The sequence below is a fragment of the Pseudophryne corroboree genome, chromosome 4, assembly GCF_028390025.1.
Source record: "Pseudophryne corroboree isolate aPseCor3 chromosome 4, aPseCor3.hap2, whole genome shotgun sequence".
NCBI classification, from domain to species: Eukaryota; Metazoa; Chordata; class Amphibia; order Anura; family Myobatrachidae; genus Pseudophryne; species Pseudophryne corroboree.
The window spans coordinates 60049144-60064134 of NC_086447.1; the positions used below are offsets into that span (position 1 = coordinate 60049144).

Sequence of the window (14991 nt, forward strand, 5' to 3'; positions counted from 1 at the left end):
TAGCATCGGCTTGGGTTTGTAGTGCGGTAGCAGCCTGGACAGATACCTTGTCAGCTGACATTGATACCCTAGATAGGGATACCATTTTATTGACCTTAGGTCATATTAAAGACGCAGTCTTATATATGAGAGACGCTCAGAGAGACGTTGGGCTACTAGGTTCAAGAGCGAACGCCATGGCAATTTCTGCTAGGCGAACCCTGTGGACCCGCCAATGGACGGGTGATGCCGACTCAAAGAAGCATATGGAAGTTTTACCTTACAAAGGTGAGGATTTATTTGGGGAAGGTCTCACGGACCTGGTTTCCACAGCTACCGCGGGTAAATCTACCTTTTTACCTTATGTTTCCCCACAGCAAAAGAAAATGACGCAATATCAGATGCAGTCCTATCGGTCGCATAAGTCCAGAAGAGGTCGGGGCTCTTCCTTCCTCGCCAGAGGTAAGGGTAGAGGGAAAAAACTGCCGGCTACGGCTAGTTCCCAGGAGCAGAAGTCCTCCCCAGCTTCTACTAAATCCACCGCATGACGCTGGGGCTCCACTGAGGGAGTCTGCGCTGGTGGGGGCACATCTTTGACTCTTCAGCCACGTCTGGGTTCAGTCAGACGTGGATCCTTGGGCGATGGAAATTGTATCCCAAGGATACAGGCTGGAATTCGAAGACGTGCCTGCTCGCCGGTTTTTCAAATCGGCTTTATCAGCTTCTTCCCCAGAAAGGGAGATAATTTTAGCGGCAATTCAAAAATTGTGTCAACAAGTGGTTGTTGAAGTTCCCCGGGGTTCAACAGCGAAAAGGGTACTATTCAACCCTATTTGTGGTCCCGAAACCGATGGCTCGGTCAGACCCATTCTAAATTTAAAATCCCTAAACCTGTACTTGAAAAAGTTCAAATTCAAGATGGAATCGCTCCGGCCTGTAATCTCCAGCCTGGAAGGGGGTGGGGGGATTTTATGGTGTCACTGGATGCACACTTTCATGTCCCCATATATCCCCCTCATCAGGCGTACCTGAGATTCGCTGTACAGGATTGTCATTACCAGTTTCAGATGTTGCCGCTTGGGCTTTCCGCGGCCCCGAGGATTTTCACCAAGGTAATGGCGGAAATGATGGTGCTCCTGCGCCGGCAGGGAGTCACAATTATCCCGTACTTGGACGATCTCCTGATAAAAGCGAGATCGAGAGATCAGTTGCTGAAAAGCGTGGCGCTCTCCCTGGGAGTGCTGCAGCAACATGGCTGGATTCTAAATCTACCAAAGTCACAGTTGGTTCCAACAACTCGACTATCGTTCTTAGGCATGATTCTGGACACGAAACAAAAGAGGGTTTTTCTCCCAACGGAAAAAGCCCAGGAACTCCAGAACATGGTCAGAGACCTGTTAAAACCAAAAAGAGTGTCGGTCCATCAATGCACTCGAGTACTGGGGAAAATGGTGGCGACCTACGAGGCCATCCCCTTTGGCAGGTTTCATGCGAGGACTTTTCAGTGGGACCTTCTGGACAAGTGGTCCGGGTCCCATCTCCAAATTCATCAGAAAAAAAGCCTGTCCCCCAGGGCCAGGGTGTTTCTCCTATGGTGGCTGCAGAGTGCTCATCTTCTAGAGGATCGCAGGTTCGGCATTCAAGACTGGGTTCTGGTGGCCACGGACGCAAGCCTCCGAGGTTGGGGAGCAGTCACACAAGGAAGAAACTTTCAGGGGATATGGTCAAGTCAGGAGGTTTGTCTACACATCAACGTACTGGAATTGAGGGCCATATACAACGGCCTACATCAAGCGGAGAATCTTCTTCGCGACCTACCGGTTCTGATTCAATCAGACAATGACACAGCCGTGTCTCATGTAAACCGCCAAGGCGGAACAAGGAGCAGAGTGGCAATGGCGGAAGCCACCAAGATTCTGCGTTGGGCGGAAAATCACATAAGCGCTTTGGCAGCAGTCTTCATGCTGGGAGTGGACAACTGGGAAGCAGACTTCCTCAGCAGACACGATCTTCATCCAGGAGAGTGGGGACTTCATCAAGAAGTTTTTGCAGAGATAACAAGTCAGTGGGGACTTCCTCAAATAGACATGATGGCTTCACGCCTCAACAAGAAGCTTCGGAGGTATTGTGCCAGGTCTGGGACCCTCAGGCAGTAGCAGTGGACGCCCTGGTGACTCCATGGGTGTTTCAGTCGGTCTATGTGTTCCCTCCTCTTCAACTCATCTCAAAGATATTGAGAATCATAAGACGAAAAAGAGTACAGTCAATACTCATTGTTCCGGATTGGCCTCGAAGGGCCTGGTATTCAGATCTTCAGGAAATGCTCACAAAAGATCCGTGGCCTCTTCCTCTCAGAGAGGACCTGTTGCAACAGGGGCCCTGCATGTTCCAAGACTTACCGCGGTTACGCTTGACGGCATGGCAGTTGAACACCGAATCTTAGCAGGGAAAGGCATTCCGGAAGAAGTCATCCCTACTCTAAAAAAAGGCTAGGAAGGAAGTGACGGCGAAACATTATCACTGTATCTGGAGAAAGTATGTATCTTGGTGTGAATCCAAGAATGCTCCTACGGAAGATTTCCGAAGTCCAGACTTTTGTAAAGGGAGTGCTGCACATATAGCCTCCTTTTGTGCCTCCAGTGGCACCATGGGACCTTAACGTGGTGTTACAGTTCCTAAAATCTCACTGGTTTGAACCTCTTCAAACGGTTGAGTTAAGATTTCTCACTTGGAAGGTGGTCATGTTGTTGGCCTTGGCATCTGCAAGGCGGGTGTCCGAATTGGCGGCTTTGTCGCACAAGAGCCCCTATCTGATTTTCTATGTGGATAGAGCAGAATTAAGGACTCGTCCTCAATTTTTGCCTAAGGTGGTTTCATTGTTTCACATGAACCAACCTATTGTGGTACCTGTGGCCGTGAATGACTTGGAGGATTCCAAGTCCCTGGATGTAGTCAGGGCCTTAAAAATGTATGTAGCCAGGACGGCTAGGGTTAGGAAAACAGAGGCACTGTTTGTCCTGTATGCAGCCAACAAGGTTGGCGCTCCTGCCTCTAAGCAGACTATTGCTTGCTGGATCTGTAACACGATTCAGCAGGCTCATTCTACGGCTGGATTACCGTTGCCAAATTCGGTAAAGGCCCATTCCACTAGGATGGTGGGCTCTTCTTGGGCGGCTGACCGAGGCGTCTCGGTGTTACAGCTTTGCCGAGCGGCGACTTGATCGGGTACAAACACTTTTGCAAAATTCTACAAGTTTGATTCCCTGGCTGATGAGGACCTTATGTTTGCTCAATCGGTGCTGCAGAGTCATCCGCACTCTCCCGTCCGGTCTGGAGCTTTGGTATAATCCCCATGGTCCTTACGGAGTCCCCAGCATCCTCTAGGACGTAAGAGAAAATAAGATTTTAAACCTACCGGTTAATCTTTTTCACCTAGTCCGTAGAGGATGCTGGGCGCCCGTCCCAGTGTGGACATTTTTCTGCAAGGCTTGTATATAGTTATTGCTTACATAAGGGTTATGTTACAGTTGAGATCAGTCTTTGGCTGATGCTGTTTTGTTCATACTGTTAACTGGTGGCGTATATTCCATGTTATACGGTGTGGATGGTGTGGGCTGGTATGTATCTCGCCCTTAGATTAACAAAAATCCTTTCCTCGTACTGTCCTTCTCCTCTGGGCACAGTTCTCTAACTGAGGTCTGGTGGAGGGGCATAGAGGAAGGAGCCAGTGCACACCCATCTAAAGTTCTTTATAGTGCCCATGTCTCCTGTGGAGCCCGTCTATACCCCATGGTCCTTACGGAGTCCCCAGCATCCTCTACGGACTAAGAGAAAAAGATTTACGGGTAGGTTTAAAATCTTATTATCTCCCCTACTGCATGGGTGTTAGAGCAAATAACCTCTGGATAAACTCTGTGTTTACCTCCCTGGACCACTGACTTCAAAGCCTGTCCCTTGGGGACCTCTTTCCTAAGTCCAGGGAGCCCGGCCAGAGCAGAGAGAGCTGTTTGGGTTTTGGAAGATGGTAAGCTGCAGAGTGAGCTTTCTTGGTACATAATAACATTGTGCAGCTAGCATTTATCTCCCAGCTAAGGCTGACCCTATGACATCCTGCTGCTGTTATCAGGCAGGAAACACTGAGCTGGGGAAGCATCCTCTCCTCTTGTGCAGGCAGTGAAGTGCAGCCCCATTTGGCATGTCCCTGCAGGAAAATACTCAGCAGCTTGCCTCATTTCTCCCGTCTAATCGCAAAGCAGAGTCCTGAGCGCTCAATCACCGCTACATAGAACCAGGAAGAAGCGAGATTCATGACAACTCGCAGAGATTTCATTCTCCCACTCTGCTGCCTAGATCAGAAACGTCACACTGCTCAATGTGACTTGTTCTGCAGGAAACAAGGGGGCAATCAGCTGCTGCTTAAAGCTGCCCATTTAAATGCGTCATTTAAAAGTAGTATTACTGTGCATGTACAAAGAACATTTACCACTCCTCACTCTTACAGTGTGTCCATAAAATGTGCAGTAACAAAAGAATTTATATATATATATATATATATATACACACACACACACACACACACACACAAACACCATCACTGTATATATATATATATATATATATATATACATACACACACACACATATGTATGTACACTGTGTGTGTGTGTGTGTGTGTGTGTGTGTGTGTGTGTGTGTGTGTGTGTGTGTGTGTGTGTGTGTGTGTGTGTGTGTATATATATGTATATTTGTCCCAGTTATCTTATGTACAATCGTAAACAATAAATGTGACGACTAATTATACACAGGAATAATATAAAAAAAAGCGATGTACTTATCCCACAATCATATTTATACATTTTAAAATGTGAATTATGTACACATTAAACGATATATATGTTCACGTTTCCCTAATATCCCTGTAAATGAATGTCAAAAAATAAAACGTACAGTATAGCCAATATTAGTAATATTCCAATAACTCCATCCGCCAGGGAGGTGACAAGGGTGTCTGCACAAGAATAGCACGTAGCCTCTGATAAATTACTGCTTCGCTTTATACAAATAAATGTTTACATCCGAAGCCATATCTCTATTTATTTATTTATTTATCTAACTATGCAATGTTAATGTAAATCGGTGGGAGTGTTTAAACACCCGTAACAATTCAATTGCGGCAAATTAAAAACTGACATTGTATTAGTGATACAGTTGGCCAATAAAACGCAATAATGTAGTTCAGTTTTGGATGTGAGGCATACTGAGTCACCTAATAAAAAAATATATTGTCTCATTATTCCTAAAGAATTAAGGCAACAGTTTATAATGGTCTGCTAAAATATTTGTTAATAGCCTTATAAACAACATAACATAAATAGCAGAGTGCTTTCTAAAAATACAGGATCCAGGAAACTTATCTGTGTAGCTGAAACACTGAAAGTCAGGCAGTATTATATCACTGTATGTGTGCGGATTATATCGACAGATCTGCGCACAGAGAAATATATGTGCTTGGTTTAACAAATGTGTGTGTGTGTGTGTGTGTGTGTGTGTGTGTGTGTGTGTGTGTGTGTGTGTGTGTGTGTGTGTGTGTGTGTGTGTGTTTTTATATATATATATATATATATATATGTGTGTGTTTGTGTGTGTAAAGATTTCCCATGATACTATTTTATTACGCTAATATAGGTGTGTTTTAACAAGTTATTAATCTGTTAAAAATACAAAACATATGCGCTCATGATATCGTGATAGCTGTTTCTGTAACTAAGTATTATCACACAACCTCTCACTTGTGTTTCAGATTATTAATTATCATATACTTAATTTGCGAGTCACTGCATATGCGTAATAAGAATTATTTTTTCCCCCCATTGATTAGAATCAAAAATACCACCGCGATGAATAATTCGCATCCAACAAAAAATAAAAAATGACGCAGCTTCCGCTCTATTCATCCGTCCTCACTGCCCCGGAGTTGGGATATAAGTCTGCTCAGCGTCAGAATAGTTTCTTCAATGAGTCGCTCGTTTCATAATCATCACACACACACACACACACACACACACACACACACACACACACACACACACACACACACACACACACACACACACACACACACACACACACACACGTAGATATATTTATAGTTATGTGAGGGTATATGTAGTATGTGTATAATATATAAAGTATATAAATTATATATTTCTATTTTTAATTTATATATTTAGATTTCAACACTACTGGTAGCTCGCCAGTATAAACACCTAAACACCATGCAGCAGATTAGCAGCTTTCAATCAATCCTAGAGATCATTGATAGGAAGATAGATATATTGGCATATTCTGAATATTTTCATCAACAACTCCGTTTTATTATATTTATACACCTATATCTATCTATATATATTTACACTCCATGTTTCAAAGCCATCCCCACATTAATTCTATTTTCTTTCAGATCAATATTTCCGATGTCGTCGTAATGCACTTAGAGACATAGAAATAGTTTCTAGGGGCATAGAGATCTCTTAAATTGTAACAACTCCAAAAATACCGAAACATTTCTGTGTAATTATATTTAATTCGTTAGAGGAAATAAATGGTTCTTCAAATAGTTATGGATTTGTTACTTTGGGAAATAAAATAATATAGTGTGTGTGTGTGTGTGTGTGTGTGTGTGTGTGTGTGTGTGTGTGTGTGTGTGTGTGTGTGTGTGTGTGTGTGTGTGTGTGTGTGTGTGTGTGTGTGTGTGTGATGTATTTCCAAAAGTAACAAATCAAAAACTAGTTCATGAACTATTTTTTTCCATCTCAAACGAATATACATATATATATATATATATATATATATATATATAATCTGTTTAAATATAGAGGCTGGAAGAACGCTTCTGCCTCATAGGTGGAATGTTTTCGAATTCCAAAGTTTTTGCGGAATCGATTGTGTGATAGTAAAATAACATATGATGGGTGCAATAATAAGTTAAATAATATTAATGCTACAAAATGTTACAGCATAAAAAAATCCGATCACCACAACATGCTACGAAACAAGCTCTAGATATAGTATATATTCCCCGGGCCATGTATCAAATGTGAAACATTTTACTTAATTCTATTGTATATATAAAACGCTACATATTATTATTATTATTGTTATTATTATTATTATTAGTAGTAGTAGTAGTAGTAGTAGTAGTAGCCTGTATTTATATGGCGCCACATGGGATCCGCAGCGCCCAATTACAGAGTACATAAATAAATAAACAAGAAAACACAATAAACAGGACAATATAGGTCAAGTACATGGTATATAAACATAGCGACACTGAAATAAATATTAGGGTGGTAGAAACCCGAGGGATTTGGTGCCGTCAAAGGAAGTATGGAGTAGAAGAAAGTTTAAGTAAGAGAAGGAAAAGCTCATGAGGGAAGAGGGCCCTGCTCGTGGATCTTACATTCTAAAGGGGAGGGGAGGGGCGGACAGACGGGTGACACAGATGGGGGTAGATATTAAACAATAGTAATATCTGATATTCTGAAATCATATCATATGCCCATAAAGCCAACTTTATAAGATGATTGTGGAGTGCTGGTGCCCCCCCCCCCCCCCCCCCCCCCCCCCCCCCCCTACTCTCATAGGACTGAAAATGCCATGCATAGACAAAGCCCTCGCAGACTTGGCACCCAGGAATACCCATATTCCAACGCAGAGACATCCAGGAACATACAGTGAGTAAACACAGGGACAGAGGTGGTATAAAATTCTTCTAGAAAATGCCTGTTTAAATATTGCAAACAATAGAACCTGAATTTCAGGACAAAGCTTTCATTGAACAATGTCAACAAACCAAGAGTGTTTCAGATTACATCTTGTTAGGTAAATACAGAACAAATTGTCAAACAGCCCATAATAATACACGGTGTTATTAATCTTAGCGCTCATAGACAGCATATTATCCTTGCCTTCAGTAGGAATCATAATGGATAAAGGAATTTTTGACCATTTTATACTACTCATTAATATGAACATCCATATGTGCTGTGTGTCTGACAAGGAAGGGTTGTCGGGTTGTCGGTGTGCTGTTACTTTGTAACCGGGGTCACGTGTCCTGCACTGCGCTGACCTACATACAGAATCACTGGTATAAAATAGAATTCCGCACCGACTGAGTGTAACCTGTTATTGTGCTCGGGACTCATTTTACAATTATGTGAATCATGTGGATAATTACAAATACATTAACATATTGACTTATTCTCATCATAATTATTTTTTTTATACAAAAGTATTTTAAGATATCCCTCTGATCTGTGTGGCAACAGTTGCTTAAAGTGTTCCTTATCAATTGCGATAAATCACATTTATTAAATAATCCCAAAAGGAGGAGGAGCGGCGGTAAACGTGTGTTCAAAATCAGCAATACAGAATGTTATTGGTATATTGGAATTTCAGAATGTTAGTGGAGACCAATTATATATTAATAGCTTATTAAATGGAACAACTGTTTCAAAACTCCGAATTCGTTTCGGTGTAAAGGTGATATTATATCGCACGTGTATTCATCGAAGTAATAATTAAATACAATGAGATAGCTAAACAAAACAAAAAAAGGACTAATTAATAAAGAAATACAACCAGACATTATGAAAATTCTCCGTGTATTTTATTATACAAAACAAAAAAAAAAGCATTCTAAATTAAATTAAATATTTATGTAAAACTCATATGTACATCATTCGAAATACAAATAAAGGTAAAATATACGGAAGATGTTTGTTTATTACTAATAGTTCCCACACATTCCCTGGATCTCAAACCGACGTCACATCCTCTTACTATTAGTTACCAAATAGCAACCATAGGTTCATTACGCTACATAATTCATTCTTTATTAACAGAAGATGAAAACAAAAAAATAATAATACAAAGATACAACGAGAGCTCAATTATAGTATATCACAATTAATTGTTTTCTTGAATTGGAGAAAAAAAAACCATACAGTATATTTATTTTCCTTTAAGGAGCAAACAAAACTTGGGGATGTTTTTTGTGGGTTTTTTTTTTTTCCTCCTTAATTACCATCCTCTCTTTTTCCTTCTCCTACAGCTTGTATAATAATTATATATACCCACAAACAAACATTGAAGTGAACTCAGATTTTACTCATCAGATATGATGACCAGTCAGAACCTCAGACCTAGATGCTGCATAGCATTTTACTGTTCTGTACGAATAAATGCGAAGAATTCTCTCATATGTACAGTGTGTCCCTTCACTAGTGTGTTGCACAAACACTTTGGGCCCACCTGCCTACCTGCCCCCTCTCTGAGAGTAGCAGGGGGGGGGGCACTTAGAGTGGTTGAGGGATCTCACAACCCTGAGGAGATACAGTGAGTGTCCATAGCTTAAGTCTACAGTAGATGCCAGTAATACTGCCTGGGCTGTCCACATCCAGCTAGCAGAGGAGCCTAGGAAACGCTATAGCTGTTGTAATATGTCGCAGTGGCATCTGCTAGCACAGAGATGAGGCTGGTCTCTGGGGGCTGCAGGTCTCCTGAGTGTGACACCTGGATATGTCCATTGATTGTGACCTCACTGGGCTCCCCTATGGAGGTGTTTAAGTACTGGTCGAACTCATTCCTGTCCATGTCCGCCAGGAGTTCCGCCTGGCTGATGTGCTCAATGCTTTCATAGTGTGGGTGGTCGGGTGGGGGTGACAGCTGGCCCAGGTGGCCATGGCCGTGATAGTTGTGGTGGTGCATGGAGTGGTAGCTAGAGCTGAAGTAGCCAGGTGGACAGTTTGGCACAGGTGGAGGGATCATTGGGGCTCCAGGATGGGCTATGGGCATCTGGCTGAGGTGGCTGCAGAGGATGGGGCTCCTGGCATATTCAGGGGAGTAGTTGAGGTGGGGATGGTGGTCTTCAGAACAGGAAGGCGGGTAAAAACTCTGCTCTTGGTCGATGACCTCCAGAGGAGACATCTCTGGCGGGGTTGGGAGGCCATAAGGGTAGGCCTGTTCATGCTTACTGCCATTACCCTGAGACTCTCTGTAGCCTCTGATGTCCTGCAGAGTTGCCCCAGAGGAATAGCCGGCACCCTCCTCCTTGTCTCCTGCTGGTCTGCAGACCCTGTTCTCTGGCACAGAGTTCTGGTCTCTGGAGAGGCCACTGAGCAGGAAGCCGGTGTCCACCCTCTTACAGATCCTCTTGATCTGCTTCTTCCTCCTGGGCCTGTACTTGTAGTTCGGGTAGTCCTGCATGTGCTGCACCCTCAGCCTCTCGGCCTCTTCCACATAGGGCCTCTTCTGGGACGGGGACAGCGCTTTCCAGGATTTTCCTACACATCAAACAGGACACAAAACACAGTCATTAGGTTACAGGATGCCGCATGGAGGATGTGCAAACAGCAGCCCAGGTGTTAGCTAGTAGGAAACGCAACTTATTTTAACTTTCAGCAAAATACACCAAATACTAGCTTTTCCTGTATAGTGTTCTTACAATACACCATCAAATGATACTCTCAATAACGTGCATAGACAAGCAATAAACTCACATGGACGATATTTATGTACAAATGAAGTTTTTAAATACACCTCTTATCTTCAGTGGATTTAGTCGGGATATCGGCCTTTGTTTTATATATATATATATATATATATATATATACATACACACACACATACACAAATTACTATTACTGTTATTGTTGCAACACTATTGTTACAGTACTTAGTGTTGTTACAGTATTACTAGTATTGTTGTAGTACTGCTATTATTGTTACAGTACTTACTGGTAGTACTTACTATTATTGTTACAGCACTATTATTATTGCTACAGTACTACTATTATTGTAACAGTACACTACTATTATTATTATTACAACAACAACAACAACAACAGTATTACTATTGTTGTTACAGTACTGTTATTATTGTTACAGTACACTATTATTGTTACAGTACACTATTATTCTAACATTATTCTTATTATTGTTACAGTACTACTATTGTTACAGTACTACTATTGTTACATTACTATTATTGTTACAGTACTTACTACTATTATATACTTACTATTATTGTTACTGTATTACTATTATTGTTATAACACTTATTATTGCTGCAGTACTACTATTGTAACAGCACACCATTATTAAAATTTTTTACTATTATTGTTACAGTACTTCTATTGTTACATTACTTACAAGTATTAAGTACTTACTATTCTTGTTAAAGCACTATTATTATTGCTACAGTTATACTATTATTGTTACAGTACACTACTATTATTATTGCTACAGTTCTATTATTGTTACGGTACTCTACTACTATTATTATTATTATTATTATTATTATTACTACATTATTACTATTATTGTTACAGTACACTACTATTATTATTACTACATTATTACTATTATTGTTACAGTACTACTACTAATGTTTCAGTGCTACTATTGTTACATTACTATTATTCTTACAGTAGTAACTAGTATTACATACTTACTGTAACTGTTTTACAATTATTGTTACAGCACTATTATTATTGCTACAGTACTACTATTATTGTTAGAGTATATTATTATTATTATTATTATTATTATTATTTGTACAATGCTACTATTGTTACATTACTATTGTAACAGTACTTACTAGTATTAGGTACCAACTATTATTGTTACAGCACTATTATTATTGCTACAGTACTACTATTATTGTTACAGTACTCTGTTGTTATTATATTATTACTATTATTGTTACAGTACTACTATTATCATTTATTATTACTATTTCTACAGTACTTACTATTGTTGTTACAGTACTTGTATTATTGTTATAGTACTACTATTGTTGTTGTTACAGTATTACTATTAATGTTACATTACTACTATTATTGTTACAGTATTACTATTACTTTTACAGTATTGCTATTGTTACAGTAATATTATTGCTACAGTACTTATTGTTATTGTTACAGTATTACTATTATTTTTACACTACTACAATTATTGTTACAGTATTACTGTTATTGTTACAGTATTACTATTATTGTACCTCTAATATTGCTACAGTACTTACTGGTATTGTTACAGTGTTAATATTATTGTTCTACTGACACATGATACTATTTATTTGTCGTTTATTACAATAATCAGGATTTCTGCTATAAACATATATATATATATATATATATATATATATATATATGCGCTCTGGAAGGAGTTATGATAACTTCTAGAAGCTAATGCTGCTCTACACAGTCTAACAGGTTCCTTGTCCCAAAATCTGCGTTTCCGACCTCCCTTTATGGGGGATGTAAAACATTTCCTGAGTGGTGAGGACCGGAGGCTGATGGCGGCTCATGGGGCCCAGGGGCCCGCAATCCGGACGATCAGGTCGCTTCCTCCCACTTCCCACAGATCAGTCACACAAACAAGTGTGGGAATCCCCGGGCACTCAGCAGCAGCCCTGGAGGAGAGGATCCTGCGCGCTAATACCCCAGCATGCACGTGCCCACATCCCCATTCGCCCGAGCAGAGCGCAGTAGCAGCCGCCGGTGCGGATGGTACATGTCGGTATTGCGGAGAGCCCGGCGCAAACGCTGCAACCAGGGACTGGTGCGCCGCATACCACCTGGAATGAATGCAGAGGAGGAGGCTGCCCTGTGGGATGAATCAGAGTGCAGGCAACCTGTGGCTTTCCAGTGCTTGTGGAACTATAATTACCAGTGTGTTCATTCCTTCCTGGAACTTGTAGTTCCACAACTGCTGCGATCATGTTGGGCTTGAAAATGCATTTAGCAAATCAACAGCAGCAGCAGCATGAGATGCACAGGCTGTCTCACAGAGTCCCTTTGCCCCGTACAAGGACTGTATCCTACCAGTGACAGGGCTACTTCTATTCTGGTAAGACTCTTCCCCTCTCTCAGACTAATTGTTTTACCACTTGGATTCTTGTCACTGTTTAATTAGTAAATAAATCATTAGCTATTGGGCGCATGGGCTTTTAATTAGTACAGCTCATTATTTCCATGCCAAGTGCAGTTATAGTGTAACAATCCTTGTCATATACAGAACTACAGGAACAGACTGATCAGAGAGGAGCCCAGAACAGTGGGTGCATATTATCCCCCTCACAGACAGTCCCAAGAGCTGACAATCAGGCGACCATCCCTTACCCAGCATCTTGCTGAGCTCCGCATTGTGAAGGTCTGGGTTCTGCACGGCCAGTCTCTTCCTCTCGTCCTTTGCCCAAACCATAAAAGCATTCATTGGTCTCCTGATGCGGGTCTCTGAGCCTTTATCCCGGGGGGACCTGTGGGGTGAAAGTCCATCTGAGAGGTCTCCGTCCATGGTAGAGCAGTCCAAGCCCTCTGACCAGGAGTAAGCTCCCAGCAATGCAGTCATGCCTGTTGTCAGTGTGTGTCAGTGGCTCTGGTGCACCTTTCTCTGAGTCCTGAGAGTTTCTCCTTCCTTGTACTCCAGATTCTTCTCGTCTAGAGACACTCCTTAAAGAGTGTGCAGGCTGTTCCTGCCAGCCCGGTGCATTTATCAGCTCTCAAGAACCAGTTCCTCCAATTGCTGAAGTATTTTGCCAGCCCAGCTCCTCCCAAGAGCTGTGAAAGAAATCACACAACCTCACCTCCAGCCCCAGGCTGTAACTGCTCTCAAACCAAGACAACATGCTTCCCCAACACACACAGCCTGACAGACCGACATGCTTCCCCAACACACACAGCCTGACAGACCGACATGCTTCCCCAACATGCACAGTCTGACAGACCAAGACAACATGCTTCCCCAACACACACAGCCTGACAGACCAACATGCTTCCCCAACACGCACAGTCTGACAGGCCAACATGCTTCCCCAACAAACACAGCCTGACAGACCAACATGCTTCCCCAACACGCACAGTCTGACAGACCAAGACAACATGCTTCCCCAACACACACAGCCTGACAGACCAACACAACATGCTTCCCCAACACACAGAGCCTGACAGGCCAAGACAACATGCTTCCCAACAAACACAGCCTGACAGACCAATATGCTTCCCCAACACGCACAGTCTGACAGACCAAGACAACATGCTTCCCCAACACACAGAGCCTGACAGGCCAAGACAACATGCTTCCGAACACACACAGCCTGACAGACCAACATGCTTCCCCAACACACACAGCCTGACAGACCAAGACAACATGCTTCCCAACACACACAGCCTGACAGACCAAGACAACATGCTTCCCAACACACACAGTCTGTCAGACCAAGACAACATGCTTCCCCAACACACACAGCCTGACAGACCAACATGCTTCCCCAACACACACAGCCTGACATACCAACATGCTTCCCCAACACACACAGCCTGACAGACCAAGACAACATGCTTCCCCAACACACACAGCCTGACAGACCAAGACAACATGCTTCCCCAACACACGCAGCCTGACAGACCAAGACAACATGCTTCCCCAACACACACAACCTGACAGACCAACATGCTTCCCCAACACGCACAGTCTGACAGACCAAGACAACATGCTTCCCCAACACACACAGCCTGACAGACCAACATGCTTCCCCAACACACACAGCCTGACAGACCAAGACAACATGCTTCCCCAACACACACAGCCTGACAGACCAAGACAACATGCTTCCCCAACACACACAGCCTGACAGACCAACATGCTTCCCCAACACACACAGCCTGACAGACCAAGACAACATGCTTCCCAACACACACAGCCTGACAGACCAACACAACATGCTTCCCCAACACACACAGCCTGACAGACCAAGACAACATGCTTCCCCAACAAACACAGTCTGATAGACCAACATGCTTCCCCAACACACACAGCCTGACAGACCAACATGCTTCCCCAACAAACACAGCCTGACAGACCAACATGCTTCCCCAACATGCACAGTCTGACAGACCAACATGCTTCCCCAACAAACACAGCCTGACAGACCAACATGCTTCCCCAACA

General features: G+C 42.5%; 1 protein-coding gene across 1 annotated transcript; it reads right to left on the bottom strand.

The window, feature by feature from the left end:
- Window positions 1-8625: 8625 nt before the first annotated feature.
- On the bottom strand, window positions 8626-13513 carry SOX7 (SRY-box transcription factor 7). Its single transcript, XM_063915084.1, has 2 exons — window positions 13164-13513; window positions 8626-10322 (listed from the first exon to the last, which is right to left on the bottom strand). Exons 1-2 carry the CDS (start codon window positions 13390-13392, stop codon window positions 9454-9456), a joined length of 1098 nt encoding a protein of 365 aa, XP_063771154.1. The 5' UTR covers window positions 13393-13513; the 3' UTR covers window positions 8626-9453.
- Between the last annotated feature and the right edge of the window lie 1478 nt (window positions 13514-14991).

Bases quoted from the DNA above. Each gene is read 5' to 3' on its own strand.
- SOX7 (XM_063915084.1), bottom strand. From the start codon at position 13,392: ATGACTGCATTGCTGGGAGCTTACTCCTGGTCAGAGGGCTTGGACTGC. The intron at 10,323-13,163 runs GTAAGGGATGGT...TTTGATGTGTAG, and splicing joins GGAGCTCAGCAAGATGCTGG to GAAAATCCTGGAAAGCGCTG.